General features: G+C 29.6%; 2 protein-coding genes across 5 annotated transcripts; both read right to left on the bottom strand.

The window, feature by feature from the left end:
• Positions 1–701: 701 nt before the first annotated feature.
• LOC137812509 (cyclin-dependent kinase E-1) lies at positions 702–17819 on the bottom strand. Of its 4 annotated transcripts, none has more exons than XM_068614519.1 (16): positions 17531–17819; positions 17354–17464; positions 17168–17271; positions 17013–17055; positions 16791–16889; positions 15016–15085; positions 14512–14606; positions 14324–14357; positions 14138–14222; positions 13867–13944; positions 12256–12303; positions 11937–11969; positions 11584–11692; positions 7958–8161; positions 7782–7848; positions 702–1119 (listed from the first exon to the last, which is right to left on the bottom strand). In XM_068614519.1, exons 1-15 carry the CDS (start codon positions 17735–17737, stop codon positions 7783–7785), a joined length of 1386 nt encoding a protein of 461 aa, XP_068470620.1. In that variant the 5' UTR covers positions 17738–17819; the 3' UTR covers positions 702–1119; position 7782. The 4 variants fall into 4 exon arrangements, with proteins under 4 accessions (XP_068470620.1, XP_068470618.1, XP_068470621.1 ...); XM_068614517.1 differs by lacking the exon at positions 702–1119 and adding an exon at positions 6807–7253; XM_068614520.1 differs by lacking the exon at positions 702–1119 and adding an exon at positions 7107–7174.
• Positions 3248–4514, bottom strand: LOC137812506 (protein DOG1-like 4). The gene has a single exon (XM_068614509.1). The coding sequence runs from the start codon at positions 4467–4469 to the stop codon at positions 3633–3635; it is 837 nt and encodes a 278-aa protein (XP_068470610.1). The 5' UTR covers positions 4470–4514; the 3' UTR covers positions 3248–3632.
• Positions 17820–22257: the final 4438 nt, after the last annotated feature.

A 22257-nucleotide genomic window follows, 5' to 3' on the forward strand; every position in this document is an offset into this window, starting at 1 on the left:
CGGAAAAAATAATGATAGACAAAATTTCAATTTTTCATATACAATTGTCTATATTTAACGTGTGTTATAGTGATTTAAACAAAATTAAGTGACAGGATAAAAGATAAAAAACATTGACTAAAAAAAACTTGCACATATTAAATAACTTGAAATTAAAAAAAAACTTAACTGATTGATTTTATGATGTCAATCACTATAAAAAAATTATTAAATAGAAATTAATTTTATAGATAAAAAATAATTAATTGATATATTGACTAAATTATAAATCATTTTTGAAATTAAAAAATTATTGATTTCTAAATTAGTTTATATTATTGATAAATAATTTTAAAATTGATATCTGATTAGCTATAAAAGTTTTAACTACCAAAGTTTTAACGACTAATTATTTATATTCTAAATTTGGTAGTAAAACACTTGGTAACTAATTTAAAAACTATTTATCAATAATAAAAATTAATTTAAAAATCAATTTAAAATGATTTTTAATTTAATTAATATAATAATTAATTATTTTGGTCTTTAAGATTAGTTTCTATTTATTTAATTATTTTTGTAGTGAATATAATAAGATAAGAATATGAAAAGATAGAAATGGAATAAATTCCTATTGAATGTTTGATCTGAACTAATAACTTAACAATATTCATACATAAACTATATTTAAATAAATTAGTCTTATGAAAAGGCATTAGTGGTGACGACAAAATAAACACAATAGTAGTAAAGATAATAATAATAATAATCCTAACAGTGAAAGATATTGTAAATAGAACTAAAAGTAGTGGTAACAACATAAATAATAGTAGCCTAATATGGAATTTCAAACACCAACACAAGAAGAAATAATAGGCTTGAACATAGAAGGTTTTGAGTCAGTGGTGATTGTTTTGTGTTATTGTATGAGGAACCGAGATTATCTTGTAGTTGAACAATTAGTTTCTTCATTTTGGTGAAATTTTTGTTTCCTTTCTTCCCTCATAGGATGCAGAGTGTTTTCTCTGGTGCTTATATTTGTAATAACAGGTGTAGAGGTACCATTATCTTCTTCAGCTATAATTCAATTGCTAGCTATGATTGACACATGATCACCCTGTACAGTTCAAGAAACTATACCTGCACAAAACTGAAAACCAACATATTCTTTATTGCCTCAGAAAATTATGAAGAAAAATTCATACTGTAATTCATATTGCCACCATTTATGTTTATCTTAACTCAATAAAATGTCTTTACTTGTATGTAAAGATTGTCTTCTGCATACTATTTGTGAGTTATTGTTCAATATAGAAAAATAAATTGTTTTTTATTATATTTAAAATAAATAGTTATCAGATAACATATATAAATATGTACCTGTTAATGAACTTTTGAAATATAAAATTTGTTTAATAATATGAAAACTCTACCTTTCATATAATTTTTGTCACACAGGATAGGATAGACTATGAAGATTTACCATCACCAATGAGTTTGAGTTGTTCATATAAAAGATCAAAAAATCTTAAGATTTAGTGTTTGTGGGTCTTTTCCTTTTGATATATGCCAACTACCTTTCTCTTTTTACTTGATATGTCACTTTCAATTTATATTCTTTATCATAATATATATCATAATACAGATCTTAAATTATGATGAAGGACTTTATCAAAAGAATGATTATATAAAAAATGTAAATATGATAAAGAAAAATGCTTTATTTTAAAAAATAAAACTGAGTAATTGTACCTTGTACACACACATTTGTTGCTAATTTGAGGCCACCCAGAACATCTTTCACCTTATAGACCATCTACTTAAGTAATTGTATTAGAGTGAAAATATGTCATAATTGTATTATATGGATGCACCTTGTGTTAAATGCATTGATGTTGGTTGTAACGATTGAGTTGTATTCTCCTAAGTTTTTGTCCTTAATTCTTTAAGCAATAAAAACTTGTAGTACAGTCAATTGTCTTGGAGCATAAATTAGAGTTTCTAAATACTCTAATTGAATCACCTGAACTTCTTGTGTACTTTGTGTTTCCTTCTTGTTTCTTATTACTATTCTTCATTTCATTGTGGTGTTTGTTTCAGACATTCTTGTATTGTGTTTATCAGTAAACATGGGTTTAAAATCTATAACAAATTAGTGCACTGAATGTGGATTGACTCAACAATGTCCTTGGTAAAATATGAAGTTGAGAAGTTCATTAGAAATCAATGATTTTGGATTAGGTGTTCAACAAGGTATTCTATAAGTGTTGAAAAGTGAATCTATGGTTGATGTTGTTATGATTGAGAAGGATAAGAAAATTTTGTTGCAAAATGCTCATAGTGCAATTTTCCTTACTCTTAATGACTACCTACAAAGGCAAGAGTCGAAGAAAAAGACAATGGACAAAGTATAAAAGTTTGTATATGACGAATGACGAAATATAGTTTGTATTTGAAACAAGTGTTGTATTCATATACAAGATAAGTTAAAAACTGGATGAATTTAACAGATTGATTTTTGGTCAACAGAATATTGATGTATAAATTGAAGATGAGAATCAAAAGTTATCGTTATTCTGTTTATTCTCTAAGATATCTAAGATGCATGATCATTTCGAGAAAACCTACCTTATTATATGAAAGCGAAACTTCGTTTTGTTATATGGAAAAGAGATACTTTTTCTTCAAGAAGTTAGGTTGATCTTGTGTCGAAAGAACTGCATGAGAAGTGTGAGGTGAAGTACTCTGAAAATGGAGATGGATTCATAACAAAGAGAAGAACATCCAAGAATGAGAATAGGAACAAGAGAAAGTCTAAGTCTAGATAGAGGAAGGATGGAGATAATGTTTCCAACATTAAGTCATAGTATTGTAATAAGGAATCCTAATAGGTAGACAAAGGTTAATAACATTGACAGATCATGTTGATCTCGTGATGCAACTTTGGTAATGGTAAAAGATAGTTAAGAATTATCAGAAATGTATTAAACAGTGATGATGCTGAGTGGATAATAGATTTATTTGTGTTCATTTCACATCACTCATAATTGTTTGTGATTTCAAGAATTTACAGAATTTGAAGAAGGATATATTTTCCTTATCTAAACAATATGCAGACAAGAGTTGGTGCTTCTTTCTATTATTATGCTTTTTGGTCATTCTACTCTAGCATTTCCTATCTGAAGTTTTCTTTCTTCAATCTTTTAATTTTCCGGACTTGTTATTTCAAAAAATTTAGCATTTCTCTCCTTGTGGCAACTGATCAATGTAACTAAACATTTTTGCAATAGAGAACATAAGAGATTTGCTTACAAATTCAAATCCCCTTTTGGGTTGATTTGAGATAAATATTGGCATTGTAAAACATGGGAAGATCCAACTAAGCAGGCTTTTGATGTTTGGATTGAACCTTGAAAGAATAAACATCCCTGTTTGCTTCATTTGGACAAGACTTTTAAATTTAAGCATTACTTTTTCCTTCCTAAAGCTGAGAATACACAGTAATAATGACTTCATTTGATTTGATCATATTCTTACCCTACCAAAAAAAGTTTTTCAACTTGTTCTGAGTTATTACAGAAACATAAAATCCAAGGTAGCACAATTTTCTGCAGATTTCACTTTGATTGATTCCAATCCAGTATTTGCTATCTTCAAATTGATGAATTATAGTTTTTACCCTCACCAGTACCATGATTTTCCTTTCTGGCATCTATCTTCTTTCCCCACTCATGTAGCCTCAGGTGCAGTTCTGCAGCAGCAATCAAGAAGTGAATGGCCTGTTTTGGAGTCAGAACATTAACAATAGCCTTCAGTGTTCCCAACCTAAGTTCATCAGCTTTCTGCAGGATCTTCTCCAAACCCTCTTCCTTTTGCACCAGGGTTGATTCAACCTTGTCCTCAAATTCTTTACTCTCCTCAACCTCTCCTCTTTCATTGGCTCTAATCATCTCAGAAGCCACATGAGACAACTCCACCATTGAGGCATCAGCCACCGTCTCCTGGTGACCTGCCATCAAATCTGTGATCTGCCTCTCCTCCAAGATGACCCTCTTTTGCATCTCATCAAGCTGAGATATTTGGGATGCTGACAAGTCTCCCAAGTCATGAGTTCTCAGCCCTTGGACCAATTCTTGGAGTCTGGCCTCAAATTGCAAACCAGACTTGGAATATAGCAAGTGAAAGGCCATGCTTGGTCTCCATCCACCAATCCAAAGAAAAGCATCTTCCAAGGAACTCGTCCATGTTGGAGACAACATGGCCAACACATCTTGCTTTGCACACCTTGACTTGGTCTTGTAGTAAGACTCATAATGCTCAACCACCTTATCTTTCACTGACTGAAGTTCCTCACCAACAACTAAAAGGTCCTTCAGATGTTGGTTTTGCTCAGAAATCCAGCCCTCAAAAAAGTGGTGAAAGCTTTCAGTGTCACCACCAGGGTTACCCTTTTCAGAGGTTTGGTTGCAACTGCAAGGAAACACAGACATAGCTGAGAATAAAGTGGAAAAATGTTTAAGAACAACAGAAGTAGACAGTGTGGTTTTTATAGGGAGAGACATGCACTTGCAAGTGGGATATGGAGGCTTTCAGTTTCAGGGTCTACACATGCCATTGGATGATGAGATTGACATTAGATTCAGTGTATCTCATCTGTGGAAAAGTGAAAAGACACAAAAGTGGTATGAATTAATTTAGATTAAATTACATGATGCTATGTAATGTAATGAAAGATATTTAATGAGATGTGTGTGCAGTGCGTGTGTGAAGCCTAGTTGAGATGATATAATAATAGCAATAACAGTGGATGAGATCATTGTTGAGACTAAAAAAATATATGGCAGAAGTACCTAGAAGTAGTCTGTTGCAGGGTGCCTTGGTTACAGGAAGGAAAACAACAACAAACTTGTTTCTGCTTTGCATGAAAGGTTTAATATATGTCGGCTATTTCTATGATGTCTCAACTCAATATTGCTTTTCCACTTCACACTTTCTTGAAAGCTAAGTTTGTCCCACAGTTTTCAAGATAATTATTGAACTTTGTTAAAAGAAAAGACAAAGTATGAATTCAAATTGCACACTTTTACTTAAGATGCCTCCATTCTCATTTATAAAGAAAAAAATGTATACTTGTTCTCAATTAATATAAACAAATTTATAAGGAACTTCACCATGTTAACCTGAAATACAAAGACAAAATAGTATTTTCTTCCTAAAGACTATATTTTAATGATTAAAAATATATTTAAACATAATATATTATAGATAACCAGGTACTTTTAAAGGGGCTAATTGCCTTAAAGTTGTCAAAATAATAAATATTCAAGTCCGTCGGATAAAAGAGAATAAATATCATAGGGAACCTATTTAAAAAATAAATTAATTAATTAAAATTATTTTACATAAAATAAATCAAATATATATTTTTAGTGTAAATCATATTAATTAAATTAATTTTGATCATTATGGTAATTTGTCTCAAACCCACAAATAGTTTCACACAGAGCTAGATTTTTCTTCTTAAATATAATTATTTAAAAAAATGCATAAATAAACTATACTAAATTTCATTTTATGGAACCAAATTCTAACCTATAAACAGAGTTCTTTCATAAATAATGCTGACTATAGACTTTTCAATATAGATCACCATTATTTAAAGTTCAGAATTCAACTCTCTAAAATATAATCTATAAACAATAGATAGATTTATTTGTGCAAATAAAGTTTAAAAAAATTTATTTGATATTTTTTTTTAAATAGGTTTATTTGGGGATCCATAAATACGAACCTAGAGTAAAAACTTACAATTTTCAATTTTAACATAAAAAAAATGAAGTCATTCAAATAAGATCTGAAGTTGTGCTTAAAAGTTGGAGAAATATAGTATAATTTAATAATTTTATTTTAAATACGTATATGGAACAAGATGAAAATAGATAAGGTTTGGGTACGATATTATAGTATTCATATCTAAATTTAAACCAATATTTATATACGCCTTCATATACAAACATATAACAATTTTAATTCTCAAGTTATATACATTATAAATAAATTAAAAACAATACATCATAACCTTGAGTCCTTATGAGTCTTCGCAACTATCCACCACTTTCACTCTTTTCAATCGCACAAGCAGTCACCATTTTTTATACACAATGTAAATGAATCATATACACAATTATTGATCTAAAACACTTTAAAATTGAATCTTAAACGCTTAAAGTCTGTATGATAATCTATTTATTTGATTTGAATTTTACCACTACAAAATACAGTTATTGAGAAATTGTTAGCTTAGATTTGATTTTGTCAATTATACAAGTTTTAGTAAAAGTATTTCTTAATCAAAGTAAAATTACTAACACCAAATACATTCATTTGAATCCACGGGTATCAGCAATTGCAACGAAAGCATTTAAAAGGAATCATAGGAAGACTACTTATAAATACACTTAATATTTTCTATCTAAAGAATCCACAACACATATTTAGATATTTGTTTAAATTTGATGGCTAAACTACCAACAACTATAAAAAAAACTAAGTGTTTGGAATTGAATATTTTAAGAGACCAATTCAATTTTTTAAGATAAATTAGTATTTCGTATAATAATTTTTTTAAGAAAATGCAATTCAGTTATTTCTAAAATTTTGATTTTGAAAACTATTTAAAAAGAATTCTGTATTAAATGGAAATTAAAGCATTTTATTCAAACAAAGAATATTAAAATACAGAAATGAAAATTACTAATATTAATAAAGAAAATTCAGTTAGAAGAAATCATTTAAATATAATTTATTTCAATTTTCTTGAACGGAAATACCTGAAAACAATGCAAGTGATATTTGAACTATAGAGGTAATAATATTCTACAAATACATAGTAGAATATGATAGATTTAATGCTACATTTTGAAAACATAAAAATGCTCATATTTGATTTACTGACATTGAGATCTTGCCCAAAAGCTGAAAAATAAAAAGAGAGTGGAATCGTTATGATCACAGTATATCTACTTTACAATAACTTAACCCTTTTCCTGCGTTTATTCCCTTTTCCTTTCATGACTTCATTGGTGCTCTCCAACATTACAGTTAGCATTTTAGCATCAAAATTCCAGTGAAGAATGCACCCAATCTTTGAATGCAATAAAGCGATGCTAGCAAGAATTGAGGGCAAATCCTGCGTCTAGAAATGTCCTGCATGAGTCCACTGAACTATTGAGACCCCAAATCTATCCTCACTTGTTCTCTCTCCCAGCACAAACCTAACCATGAGACAATATTAAATCTCACAACCAGTCCAATACTTTATGTATTCAATCAGGTTCAATATGGCTGGAATTATAAAACTAACTTGATGTTTGCCAAGTAACACATTGATTTTGAAATTCCCATGTAATTTTTAAAACAAACATGGCAAAATTCGAAGCTTATTTGAATTTTTCCCATACATCTCTCATGAACCTTATTCTTCAATAAAAATCACCCCAACAAAAGTATACCTGAGCCATAAGACTCCCCAACGAAGGAATGGGGAGATCATTGTACACAATCTTATCCTTACAAATACAACAGGATTTTTTTGATTAAAACATATATGACAACTGTTATTAGGTAGAAACTTTATTGTTGCACTAGGGCTTGCCCTCAAAATATACCAATTAAAGATGTTTCACATTTCAAAGGTATCTCCCAGTCCAAGGGAAATCAAGTTCATATCTAAAATAACTGTCTGCCTACCACACCATTGCCAAAAATAAATAAGTGAAGCCATAACTCAAAAATTGCATTACCTTATATTCGTCTTGACTTCTGTTGTGAAGGGTATCCCGGCATCCCCATTTGCTCCTTCCTTCTCAACTGTTCACAACATAATAAATTTGAATATAATACAACAGAAAAAAAAAATTACAAAAAAACAAAAGTTAAACCCCTTCTCCTCTTTCTCAATTCTCATGAAACACTAAACCTGTTGTGGATGGCCCTGTGGAACACCTCGTTGCTTTGAGATACTCCCAGGATTCATTCCATCTCCCATGGCTGCCTGAGATGTGAGGTTATAAGCTGCCATTGCCTGAGGTGGCAATCTTGGCATTCCAACAACATTCATTGGCCGAGGGACAGATCTATTAGACCCATGAGCACCAGGCATGCTGCCAGAAACTGCAGTTACCTGACTCAGAAATAAGAAACATACATACACAGTTAAAACTCAGAAGTGCAGAGCATGTTTACACGCATAAGCTTGCACACAAGCTAGTATAAAACCATACTTTACTATGAATGGTATTTTTTATAAGCAAGCAACTTTAATTTCAATAAGGAACAATGATATCAAATGCACTTCCACTCCTAGTTATTATTCACATAAGAATGTTTCCAGGTCTGAACCTCTAGTTCACAGTTCACAAGGCTACTTTATCACTTCAGACAGGCTCGCCCTCAGATTATTTACACACATTTAAGTTCAGCAAGATACCATACCACACAATAATATGCACAAAAGTCACATATTGTCATATTATTAACAAATAGTTAAGTAATTATATCCAGCTTTTTAACTATACTAGTAGAATATCCAAACTAGTGCAACTCTGCAATTTACTACTCCACCATCTATGAATTTTTTAAGGAGTTGGTCCGATATTAAAGAGGAAAACATATTTCGTGCAAATCTTAATAATTAAAATTGATTTAGAAAAGTTGTATACATGAAAAATGACAACTTAATTTTACTTTAATCATGAGTCAAATCACGATATTTATTTAATTAAATAACAAATTTTTAAATTGAAAAAATTACATAGTCATCATATATGGCATATATAACTTGGATAATTTTTAAGTCAGTCGCACACATATACACATTGCCAAACTTTTCAAATTATGTAATCTGTATGCCATAAACTAGACGAATTACATAGCATTGTAATTTTTTTTTTTAATTTAAGGTAAAAAAAAAACATTTCATCACCCTAATCCTTGAGTTATTACTCTAGTTGCATTTTTCATCCTTATATATTAAATTAAGGATATACACAATTTACCAATATTCATCATATCTCCCTTCCTGTCCAATTTAACAATCAATTTTAATAGAGTCAGATGTTCATGCCAACCACTTCACATGTGGACAAAAAATGTCTAAAACAAAACAAAAAAAAAGGTCTTGTCATTAAATATTCACACTCTGGTGCAGAAAAACAGCATCATCTTTTCAAAAACTCTCATGTTTATCGTGCAAAACGGAAAACACAAGATGCTGATTAAAATAGAGTTCTAAATAGTATGTTTTAGCAGTTTAGGGAAACAGAGTGGCCCCTGGCTGCTACTGTGACCACCATAACAGATCAATTTAATTCAGCCATAAAGACCAAATAGGGAAGACCTGCCATAGCAGAAGAGATAGGAGTGTCTTGTTGATTTAAAAAAATACCTCATAATAAAGAGATTGTGGCTCATTCAGGGGCTACTTTGGAGATTTCATTTCAAAAAATGAAATCTACAGCTGTGCTAAGCAGTGAGAACGATAAAGATAAGGGCTCCAACAATTCATCATGAGACAAGGACTGAACATTTCAAACATGGGACTAAATATTTGTGGATGATCTAATAATGGCATGATAAGATACACCAAACAAACATCGCTAGGAGACTCTCTGATATCATCATAGAAAATTGGATTGTAAGTGTAACTCAACCCCTAAAAACCAGAGTAAAGTATGTCCCCACTTATATATTAAATTTGGAAAAACTTATTTTATTTCTTTCTTTTCCTACAAGAATTATGAAGTTTACTCAAACATACCTATAATTTACATAACTTTTACTTCAAATATTTTTAAAAAAATCTAAAGGCTTACTAATTTTCTAATTATGTAAATCATATAGCTAAGTGGTATATTACGCAGATAACTCGTTATATAATTAGAGTGTTATTTTTCATGTGTACAACTTTTGTAATATAGCATAACATCTAAAAAAATTCAAGTACAACTTGTTCACAATAGTCATTAGTACCAACTATGACTTGTCATTACCAATCCACATATGATTCGAACACAACTTGTTCACAGTAGTATTTTAGAATTGTCACGAACTGGTAAGCTATAAACAAAGGCAACTGTGTTCTACTAAACATAGCAAAACCATTGAAATTGTTCATGAACATCATGGCACCATGTAATTGAACGTTATTAATGTTAACTATCACCTACATTTTCTCCAAGCAGTTCCCTTATCTGTAAGAAATGTAAAACTGGCAAGTTAATGCAAGGATACTTTTAAATTATAATTAAATTTAAAAATATAGATGATATAAGTATATAGGAGAAAAAATAATATTGTTAACAATGGTGAAATAACATATTTTAAGAATAAAATATAATGGAGGACTTATTCATTGCAGATAATGAGATTTCTATTTTATTAGATAGGAATAACCTAAACAAGTATTTTTTTTAAAATCGAATATGAAATTACTAAAATATTTTTTCAATCAAAACATGTTATCTATGTCTGTTAATTTGAAATGGATTGTTAAAATTCAAAATTTGAAAACCAAATTCGGAAAGGGATTAACTAAGTTTAAGCAATAATATATAAGTTAAAAATATAAATATTTTTTTTAAATGGAAGATACTAATCAAAGAGAAACCGAATACCGTGCTGAGAAAGAGAGTGACTCTTAAAACTTCTCTTTTGTAGTATTAAGTACTCAAATTTTAAATTGGATGAACTCCAATAGATATGATTAGCCCACGTAAACTCGATCTAATCTCTTTTAAATTCAATTTTCTGCAATCAATTCTCAATTTGGATACAAAATTAGAAGTAAAAACAAGGTTACAAGGAAGTATTTTACAACTGTGAACAGAGGAAGTGTTGAAATTCAAAATAGAAATTGCAGTTAACATTCTCAGGCAGGAAATACATGCAGTCATCATTAAAAGTTCAAAATAATATATCTTCTAGAGATATCATAAATTTATATATGAACAAGTTCTTTTCTTCTCTCTTACTCACTCCCCTTTTCTTCTTTACATATTCCCCTTGTATAACATGCCTATTTAAAAGGTCTCATTTCCTAAACATCTTCAAGTTTTTGTTCATTGACAAGTGAAAAAGTAATTAATCATTATACAGTATGATTCATCATTATCTTATAACCCTGATTAACCTTAAACTTTCCACCCAATAGAAAAGTAATTTATCTTTGTAGAGTATAATTTCTTATCATCCTATAATCCTGGTTAACCTTAAAATTTTCACTCACATAAAAAAATATTCCAGCTGTTATAACCCACATAGACTACCCACATCCTCTAAATAGTCCTTCACTTTTCTAAATATGTAATACTTAACAATTTGAAGGTTTGTTGGTCCTAGTAGACTTATGTCTGTATAATTTCACTAAAAGATTATTTAAGGACAAAATTGAATCATCGCATTCACTATTTTTAACATGCCCTACTCTATGAAAATTTTAAATCCATAGACTGAGATACCCCAACAATATATTAGGTATGTGCAATTGCAGTTTAGAATATACTCCAATCATATTAAAGCAACAAATTCTCAAGCATCATTGCATACCGCTTGTGAAGGTGGCAGATTGGTTGTCCCTTCAAGATCAGTTGTGTTGTCCACTGGACGAGTGGGATAATTTACAATTTTCTCTCCAAGTTGACATGGTACAAGGGCACTGATCATGATTTTACAATAATGTTCAGTTAAAGAAAATAAACATTGATGGAATATAGACTTCATAAGGACTGCCATTTTCGTAAAAAACACAAAATAACTGCACTAATATTTTTTTTATAAATCTTCCAACAAAAATTTAAATAAATTAAAAGGAATTGAGAATGATAGGACCAGGTTTTATTCATTGAATTTAGAATAAAGGTCAACCCAGAATAATCAAAAGTGGTAAGAAAGAATCTCACTTCCGTCCAGGTAATGGTTCAATTTTGAAATACCTGGAAAAGCAGAGGATAAGCATGCTTGTCAGATAACAGCTGAACTACAAAGAGGAACTAATATAACCAAATTCACAGTGCACAGTCTTAACTATATTGATACAACAAGATGACAACCACATCCTTTTCAGTGCACCATAAGTCATATACCAAGAAATAGAAGTTAAAAAAGATAGAACAAAGTAAAATTTCAGTAACAGAAAAACCAATAACTAAATAAATGTAAACAAGGTTTTAGATACACATAATATACCCAAGAACAAAAAGGAAAAGAAAAGAGTCCTACTCATGCTCCAAAGCTTGTGCTGCTGTTATACGCTTTCGAGGATCATATCTGCACATAAATCCACAAACTGATATTAAATGTAAAATCACTATTAGAGCCTCAATGGTCAAATAATCTAGAGGCAATCATTGTCACCCCAACACTCACAAGTAAAAAAGTTGAAGCTAGATAAAGGCTGGCTTGTGCAACCCACACTTCAAAGCTAAAGGACTTGTTTGGGGAGTGTAAAACATAAAAATAATTATGTAACTTAAGCATAGGGAATGGTTGGTTTATGACATCCCCCATCATCTTAAAAAGAAAATAAGAACTAAAAAATGGAATTTTGTGTTGAAACTGATGTTTTAGGTAGAGGAAGGAAAAGGACGCAGAGCCACTCAACAAACACACTGAAATAAGTACTGACTTGATATGGTATGATGAGTTGTACATGTTGCAAAAGACATAAACCATAAAACCTTATGCATACAGTCTAGTACTAGATTATAATCCTAACTAGATAAAGAAACAAATCAACAAATACAATAAAATATGGAAACTAATCCTCAAAGGTAATGCAAGAAAGATCCTGTAAATTATTGTAAGATGTTGGAAAGACGTCTTAATTTAAGTCACCCCAAGCCCACCTTAGTTGCGGATTGCAACTTCAAAGGTGTTGTTTAATATCAAATTGACTGAGATATGACTTAAATAGAGCTTATAAAACTCAACAGCCCTCACCTTACAATTCAGTTTTGTAGAGTTCAGTTACATCTTTATTCCCAATATAATAATATTAGAGTCTATCCTAGATATATTGTCATGTCACCTACATTGCCACACTCTAGGTATGTGGCCCTAAGCATGAGGGGTATTGTTAGAAATGTACCTTAAGTGAGGGCAACCCTAGCTCATCTTGCAGCCTATTTGAGGGTTTCCTTAATTGTAATCTCAAGGGTGGTGTGTAATCTAATATCAACCAGAGATATGACTTAAATGGGGCTTAAAACGCTTGGGCAATCCTTGCCTATAAGTCAAGTTTGTGAGGTTGATGTAGATCATTAACCCAAATTCTAAGACATTTAGCATAGTAAAATGGGCCTTTGAATTCATTGTCCATATCAACAAATTCTTAGAATTCAGATGACAAATAGGTTTATGGCTCACATGGTGAATATTTTACATTGAAAGCATCTGCGTCACAGCCTTTCACGATTGGAAAGATCACAGTGTAGATTATTTAACAGGTTGACTAGTGTAACAACAAGAAGAATAAACCATTGGGATGACATAAAAACCAGGAAGAGATAGACTGATGTTGAAACAGAAAGAACTAGTATCATGATTATTAAAGATACAAGATGTTAACAGGAGTATAATTACAAGTAAAAGTAATAAAAATCTCAAGCCTACTTTTTACATATCAACATCATGGTAAGGAAAGAAAATGTTTTGGCTCATTTATTCATTCCATCACTGTTTGGGAGCACTAACTCACAAATATAAAGAAGTTATTGTACTGCACCTAGGTGTTTAATTTTGTATTAAATAGAAAATGAAACAAGCCATTTTTTATGTTTTGTGTAGGCATAGAAAAATAAAAAAAAATTAAAATCCATGGAACAAACTTACTCAAGCATCTTTGACAAGAGGTCGTATGCAGGACTTTTTGTAGATAGGTGCACAACATTGTAGAGACCGGTGTTGTCACTTTATACCCACAAAAAAAATCCATTAATTTCAAAGTGGAAATAAATCAATTTAATTTTAAAATTTAAAGAATGAAGGGTAAGTAAAGAAGGACTACATATTAAAGGAAAATATCATTCTTACATATAAGTGTATAATCACATTAATAAGGAAAATTGACAGCACCACCTACAATAATATCAAAAGATCTTACTATTTGCGTCCTTGTATATGTTGCACATCTTGTTGCCAATGTTGAAGACTTGCCAACGAAGGCCACTTTTCTAATGTGGGATGGCCTGGCACAGTAACAATGTCCTGTGATATAGCTCTAGAATATTCATCAACAGTATGAATGTCCACCAGCAGGGAAAATGAAAAACATTAAGCAGATAATTACCTAAAACCTTAAATATCTTGTCAAGTTGGTCAAGCTGCAAAGGTGGAACAATAATTATGAAAAATCCAAAAGACAAAACTAGCTCTAATAAAAAAAATATTTCAACACCAACCCAAAGAAAACTAAATCTACAGCACAGTATTCAACTACAGAATCAGAAAGCTATAACTTATTGCATCAAGAAATACCTGAAACGGATTTGATGTAGCTTTGACTTCTGCCCCTTGAAATAGTGGCTTCAAGGTCAACAACTCGGCAAAAATGCATCCCACTGCCCACATATCTAAATGTATATTTAAGGAAAAATGACTGGTGTACTGGACCATTTTTAGAAGCGCAGAAAAATATAATCCCACCCAAGGAAAAATGCTAGACATATTCAGTTACTATATACAGGACAAGTTTAACTTTGGTTTATGTGTACCATAGTGATAAGCTTGCCCCAAACACCCACACGGATAAATTAAAATGTAAACATTATTTCAATCTTGTGGAAATCACCAATTCATTGAAATCATAACTCAATGAAGTGGGTGTCTTGACTAAAACTAGAGACAACAACAGAACCACAGAACATAAAACTGAAGCTAGCTATTGCACAGAACAGAAATTCATTGACAGTAAAAAATGGGAAAAAAAAATCACCTTTATATCCAATACTTCAAAAAAAGTAAAACTTCAATAAAGGATACCAACAGCACTGGTATAATGTTTTGCTCCAAGAAGCAACTCAGGTGCACGATACCAAATAGTTACAACAACCTGCAAGTCAGTATATCTTATATTCAAAAAAACAGATAATCAAAAACATGGCAAGCTGATAATTGAGGACTACAGAAGAGAACAGACAATTTAAGCAACCCTTGTGTGGGGAACCAAAATATTATAAAATGATAGCAGCAAACTAAGGGTGTATTTGTAAAAAGTTGGACCCAACACAAATGGTCATTCACCCAACAAAAGGAGAGTCTTCCTTCTCCATTTTTTGCCTAGGAAAGTATGAACGAACGCCCATTTTTTTTATCTCCCTCCTAATGGCAATCTAGGTAGTGGAAGAAGGTAAACTTGAAACCAACATATCCATCATTCTGCTTGTAGAAGGAAGCTGGGGTAATATCACCTTTAAATCAATGATTTCCTGTCTACATTATATACTTAGCCAGACTTTGGTTTCTTAAATCCTAAGAATACCATGCATGTATGTGCAACCACGTGCAGATACAGATAAAGATTTCTTAAATACACCAATAAAATATATGTCGGATATAATAAATGTGGATGAAAATGAAAAAATGCACCTTATGGTCATACCCTGTTGAGCGAAAAGAAAACTGTATACTACTGAATTGAGAAAATATTGCACACTGACTCCTGTTTACAGGGATTTTTGTACAGTACAAAGTAATTTCAGGATGGTTCTAACTGTTAAACTAAAACAGTAATACTAAAAGAGAAACTGGTTATAACTGTCCAAGGGAATGGAAAAGGAAGAAAATGAAACAAAAGATAATGGAAGGTAAGGTTGTTTGGATTAAGGAAAAGTGAAGTTGCTTGGATTAAGGGAAAGTGAGAAGAAAGAAAGAGAATGAGAATAGAAAGGAAGATAAAAAAAAATTATTAATAATTTTTATTTATTATTTTTTAATATTATATTTAAATTATTATTATATTTTTTCTTCAAAATTGATGACTTTCTGCACATTCTGCGAAGAAAGTATTTCTTTGCAAATGGCTAAAATTTTATTCTGTCACATCCATTCTCAATTTTGGTGCCATTTCCATGTTTCTTGACTTTCCTCACCTAGATACAAACAGGGCATGAAATAATTATACTAACAAACCATTGTTTAGTAAAGGGGTTTTACACTAACATACACAGACCAGGTGAGACTTTTAAGCTAAACTGACAGTTGTCTACAGTCACCAATCATTTAAGGCTTCAACAAAGTCATTCATTGCTAATTTCAATTATTAGTGACGAGTGTAGCAGATCACACATTCAATGGAAGATTCTTTCAATTTTGTTTCTTTTATATACACATTATATTAGTTTATTTCCTCTATTGAGAACCAATTTGAACAATGTTTAGAATATGTACTTATTTTTTATTTGATTCACAGACATTACAAATTTTGGATGAAGGTTTTACAGTAAAAGAAGACTAAAGAGAATGTCATTTTACAAAGTAAGGAACTAAAGTGGTGGGGCTCATGTAAATTAAGGAACTAAAGTGGTGGGGCTCATGTAAAATCAGGAACTAAAGTTGATTAAATCCTATCTGAGATTGACTACATTGCAAAATATATCAAATATATTTGACCATATAACACTTTGATTAATAATTTAGCAGCTCAAAAAGCTAGAAAAATAAAATGGCAAAATTATCAATTATATTAAACTAAACTAGGCCTCAAATATAATTTTTGCTAAAGGCCACCAATTTTCTAGATATAGCCCAAATCATACCCCATTATCAGATAGTGACTTCAGAGGAGCTTGATATATCCTTGCAAGTCCAAAGTCAGCAATCTTAACAACTCCATGCTCCTCTCCTTCACCCATAACCTGACAAAGAAAGTTCATTTAATTAAAAAACCAAATGCATTAATAACTTGAGAAACAAAGTTCACAATTTGAAATACGAACAACTACACATGTATTGCAGTAATGAGGTAGCCAAAACCATACCAATATATTTGATGGCTTCAAGTCTCGGTGTATCATCCAATTACTACAGGGGCGAAAATGCAAAAAATATCAAGTCTTTCACAAGTTTTTACAAAAGAAGGAAAAAATAAAGAAAGAAATAAAAAGAGTGATGTTTCAAATTCAGTATTTCAGACCTGTGCAGATAAGTCAATCCATTGAGTAACTGCCAGAGCAAAGACTTAACGGTGTATTGATTAATGGAATGGTTGAGTTTGTCCCTGTGATGCCTAATAATTTCCTGCGCCATTTAACACTGCAATTTCTTATTTCACACTCAACAAAAAAGGCGAAAGACGCCATCGAAAGAACGGAATACCGACATAAAGATCGTGCTCGGCGTAATCGAAGGCGAGGTAGAGCGACATGTCGGCGTGGTTGATGTGGACATTGACGAGCTTCACGACGTTCTCGTGCGTAATCTCCCTCAACAACTGCAAGAAAAGAGGAGTGAGAGGAAATCGAAATTGAAAGTGGAAGGAAGCGGAAATAAATGATACCATGATTTCTCGGATGGCGGTGGGGGAGACGCCGTCCCCGTCCTTAGACTGCTTGAACTTCTTGATGGCGATGGATTTGGAGGGAGAAGGGGTTTTGGTTCTTGCCAGAAAAACTAGGCCGTAAGTGCCTTCGCCGATTTTACCTAACAGATCGTATTGCTGCACCCACTCCGCCCTGCTCCACCGGCTCCCACTTCCGTCACCCATGACGACGAAGAAAGAAGAAGAAGAAGTCTCTTGTTCGATCGCGAGGATAAGCGAATGTTGTCAAAATTGAAATGGTATTGTTTATTTATTTATTGGATAAATCACTAAATTCAGCCCAAAAGTGTTTCATCTTAGTCATAAAACAGCATAGTCTCTAAAAACATTCTTAATGTCAACAAAAAATATTCATTTTTTTCCATAAATAAATAAATTATATAATTATTATTATTATAAATATAATAATTCTATTTACATTTACATTTAATACAAAAGAATTTTTTAATTAAAATTTTTAAATTTATGAATATTTAAATTATTTATTTTTATATAAAAATTTATAATTTTTAGATATAAATTATTTTTTTCAATTAACTCGTATTTTTTACTAAAATTAATTAATTTATCTAAATTTAAACAAAAATAACTAAGTAATTTTATATTTTATATCTTTAAAAAAATAAAAATATCTTTACAATTATTATATCATTTACAAACTTTAATAAACTTTTTTTATAAATTTATTTTAATATATTTCAATCTAAATACACACATTTTCTTCACATTTTTCTCTCAAATCTTCGTTTATTCAAATTCTGAGACTTTCATAAAAACAAACAAGTCCTGAAAATATGTAATTTCAAAGATGAATGAAATAACTAATTTTTGTCACTTATTCTTTATTTATTATAAGGATACAAAATGTATTTAATGTTTATTTTTATTATTTAACATTTCATTTATTGAGAATACAAAACATTTAATATTTATTGTGTATTATTCAACAATTCATTTAATGTAAGGATAAAAAACATTTACATGTTTATTGTATAATTTCATTAATAACTTTTTTTGACAAGAATATTTTATTTATATTATAAATATTAATTATTTATTTTCTAACTAATACTTTTAAGTGTAACAGTCAAAAGAAAAAACTTAATCATTAAATTTGTAAGTAAATAAAGTATATATACTATGAAAAATATTAAAATATAATATAATAAAATATAAATTTGTATTTATAATATACAATATTAATGAAAGAATGAACAAAACCATTTAGATATATCCAACCCACAAATAATTATAGATGCCAATAAAATACTCAAAAGGAAAAAAAAATTTACTTGGGTTGTGGAATTAGGTAGAACGACCTAGGAGTTATGAAAAATATGTCTGTTGGCTGGAAGGCTTAAATGTCCAATCTATTTTGCTTTTTTTTTATACTGTTCACGTAAGTAAGAAAGGTATATATGTAGAAAACTTGCCATAGGTATGTAACGTAAGTGTGAGAATTTGAGAAGAAAGTGTAAAAAAAGTTAGATGTATTTGGATTAAAAAGTTAAATGTAAAAAAAAGTTAGATGTATATTAATAAAAGAATTATATTAATATTTCTAATTTTAGAATTTAAATATTAATAGATTATGTATTCAAGTTAATAAATTAAAATCTAAATCTAAATTTGGATTAAATTCTATTATTTTTATTTAAAATTTAAACATTTAAATAGATTCTTTATTCTCTTAATAAATCAAAGTCTGATTATTATAATATATCAATTGAGTTTTATTATTTCTATTTTTAGAATTTAAATAAATTATTTATTATTATTAATAAATCAATCTGAATTATTATAATATATCAATTAATAAATCAAAATATGGATTACTATAATATATCAATTGAATTTTATTATTTCTATTCTTAGAATTTAAATATTTAAATGGATTTTCTATTGTTATTAATAAATCAAAATGAAATAACAGCCTGTAATTTCAAATAATGTACTTTAATAATTTTGATTAATAAAAAATATTTTTTTTAATATATCTAAAAATAAATACAAATAGAATATGAAATTGGAAAAAAACAAAAAAAAAATACAAAAAAAAAACACTTGAAAACTAAAGGAAAAATTCATAAAAAAACAAAACTGTAAAATTTGAAAAAAAAAATATGAACATAACTGATTATGCTTTGTCTTAAAAAAACAATTTACTGTCTTTAGGAGCTTAATCGACTATGTCTTCCCTTAAAAAACAAACATAATCGAGTATGTAAAATAATTGAACATGCATAATCAATTAGGTTTGTTTTAACACACACCACATAATCGATTACCTCCTAAAAATAGAGGTTAATCGATTATGTTATATGCTTAATTGATTATCAATTTTTTTTATGACATAATCGATTAAGTTCTGTGTGTTTTTTTCAAGCATAATCGATTAGGCACGGTGAAGAATCTTGAAAATGTCTAACTTGAGCGTGAATGAGTATATTTATTTATATATTTATGATATTAATATAGTAGTCAATGTATTTAATAACACTCAGTCAACGAGATTCCATGCATGAATAAAGGAGGTATGTAGTTATGCATGACAGTGGTTGGGAGTGAGTGATCAATATATATAGCATATATTGAGATGGCACATAAGTAAAATCATCCTACGTGATTTTCTCTTATCTTCGTTGATGTTTCTCTCCAATGATGCAAGGTAAAGAAAATGAGGTTTCTTGCTCTTTTTGCGCCCCTCACCCTTCTGCATCAATGAATACAAACACAGGATGCACCCTCACATTCGTCTGTTTGAACAATGCACCTCTTATATCCAAAAAGACACTAAAAGTTTAAATTCTAACGAGTCACTTCAATCAAAGGTAACGAATGTAAGGAAAGACTCAGGTTAAACTATTTTTACATTAATATTAATAAATTTATGTATGTTTTATTAACCTTTTATTTGTTTTAAATTATATATTCTTTTATTTTCTTTTCTTTTTTCTTTTTATTTATATTTAATTTAATATTCAGTTACTTCGTCTTGTTTATTTCTTTAAATTAAGGTTATTTAATTGATATCCAGTTACACATTGGCCCTATTTATATTTATATAATTTAATTTATCTTCAAATACACATTGATCCTGATTATTTATTCATGTTTGTGTAATTTAATTTATGTTCAGTAACGTTGCATCAATCATGTTTATATGCATTCGTATATGTTATTTAGTTTGTCTCCACTTACTCCCTCCTCTCACTACAAGAAAAAAGATTTTTAACAAAAGTGTTTTAGCGCAAATTGATATAGCCATAGGAATTGATTTAATTAACAAAAGTTTTTTAACCTTCGTTAAGTTTCATAGGTTATTCAAAAACCTCAATAAAGTAACTGAGACTTTTTAACCTTCGCTAAATTTCAAAAGTTTATTTTAAAACCTCAACAAAATAACGGAGATTTTTTTAACATTCGTTAAATTCAAAAGGTTTATTCTAAAACCTCAGCAGAATAACGAATTTTTTTTAACTTTCGTTAAATTTCGTTAAACCTCAGCAAAATATAACTTTTTTTAACTTTCGTTAAATTTCAAAAGATTTTTCTAAAACCTAAGCAAAATAATAGATATTTTTTTAAACTTCGTTAAATTTTAAAGATTTATCGTAAAACCTCAATAAAACACTCCAGATTTTTCAAACTTCAATAAATAAATATAATTAATTATATTTGGAAATAAATAATTAAAAAGTACATATTTTTAATATATTTTATAACTAAATTCTCTAAAATTTTGAAAGTGTAACTTTACATTACAAATAAGTTTTCTAAAGTTTCAGATTTTTTTTTAAAAACTTAGCAAAATAACCTTGGATAATAAGTATATCAACAACTAGTATTGGATGATAAGTATTTCAACAATATTTGCATATTTTTTATGATTAATGGTAGTTGGTTTATATAATTCCTAGATTTTTTTTGTTACAAGCTTATACTTCAAAACACTTGACTTATTTTGTTTTAACTTTTGGTGTACGTATATTTTATGTACAATTTTAGTTTTAGCTATAATTATTAATATTTAATTCTCATAATTTTGAAATATTTTAAATTAAGGTCTTTATTTTAAAATGCATCTAATAATTAATTCACTGTGAAAGTGAGGATAAAGTTAATTTATTCTTGCAATATGTTCTTGCAATCTTTAGCCAAAAACACACATGTCTTTGAAGCCCACATCTGATAGAAAATGTAAGTATTTATGATATATAAAGTAATAATAAACACCAATTGTTGCTGAGATAGATAATAGTTGCGACCATTGAGTCTGTGGCGAAGAGGTTATTTCAAACGACAAGTCATTTTATGGAAATTTTGAAACTCATAGCATTTTACAGAGGTTTTTAAACCCATGGTATTTAGCGGAGGTTTTGAACTCATGGTATTTTATGAAGGTTTTGAAGCCCATGGTATTCTACGAAGGTTTTTAAACTTGTGGTATTTAATAGAGGTTCTAAAAGACTTTTTTTGAGGTTTAAAACAACCATAGGTAACACGTTCCCCGTGGATGGTTTAGTAGGGGAAACTGCAACCTAAGTAAATAACTTAATAGAGGTTTTAATTCTGGATAATGTAAAAATAAACCCTCGTTAAAACCATTTTTTTTTGTATTGTCTTTATTCAATTTATGACTATGTTGTTTAATTTATTTTCAGTCACGTCCTCTTTATTAGTTT

Source organism: Phaseolus vulgaris, chromosome 2, assembly GCF_000499845.2.
Source record: "Phaseolus vulgaris cultivar G19833 chromosome 2, P. vulgaris v2.0, whole genome shotgun sequence".
In the NCBI taxonomy this organism is placed as follows: domain Eukaryota; kingdom Viridiplantae; phylum Streptophyta; class Magnoliopsida; order Fabales; family Fabaceae; genus Phaseolus; species Phaseolus vulgaris.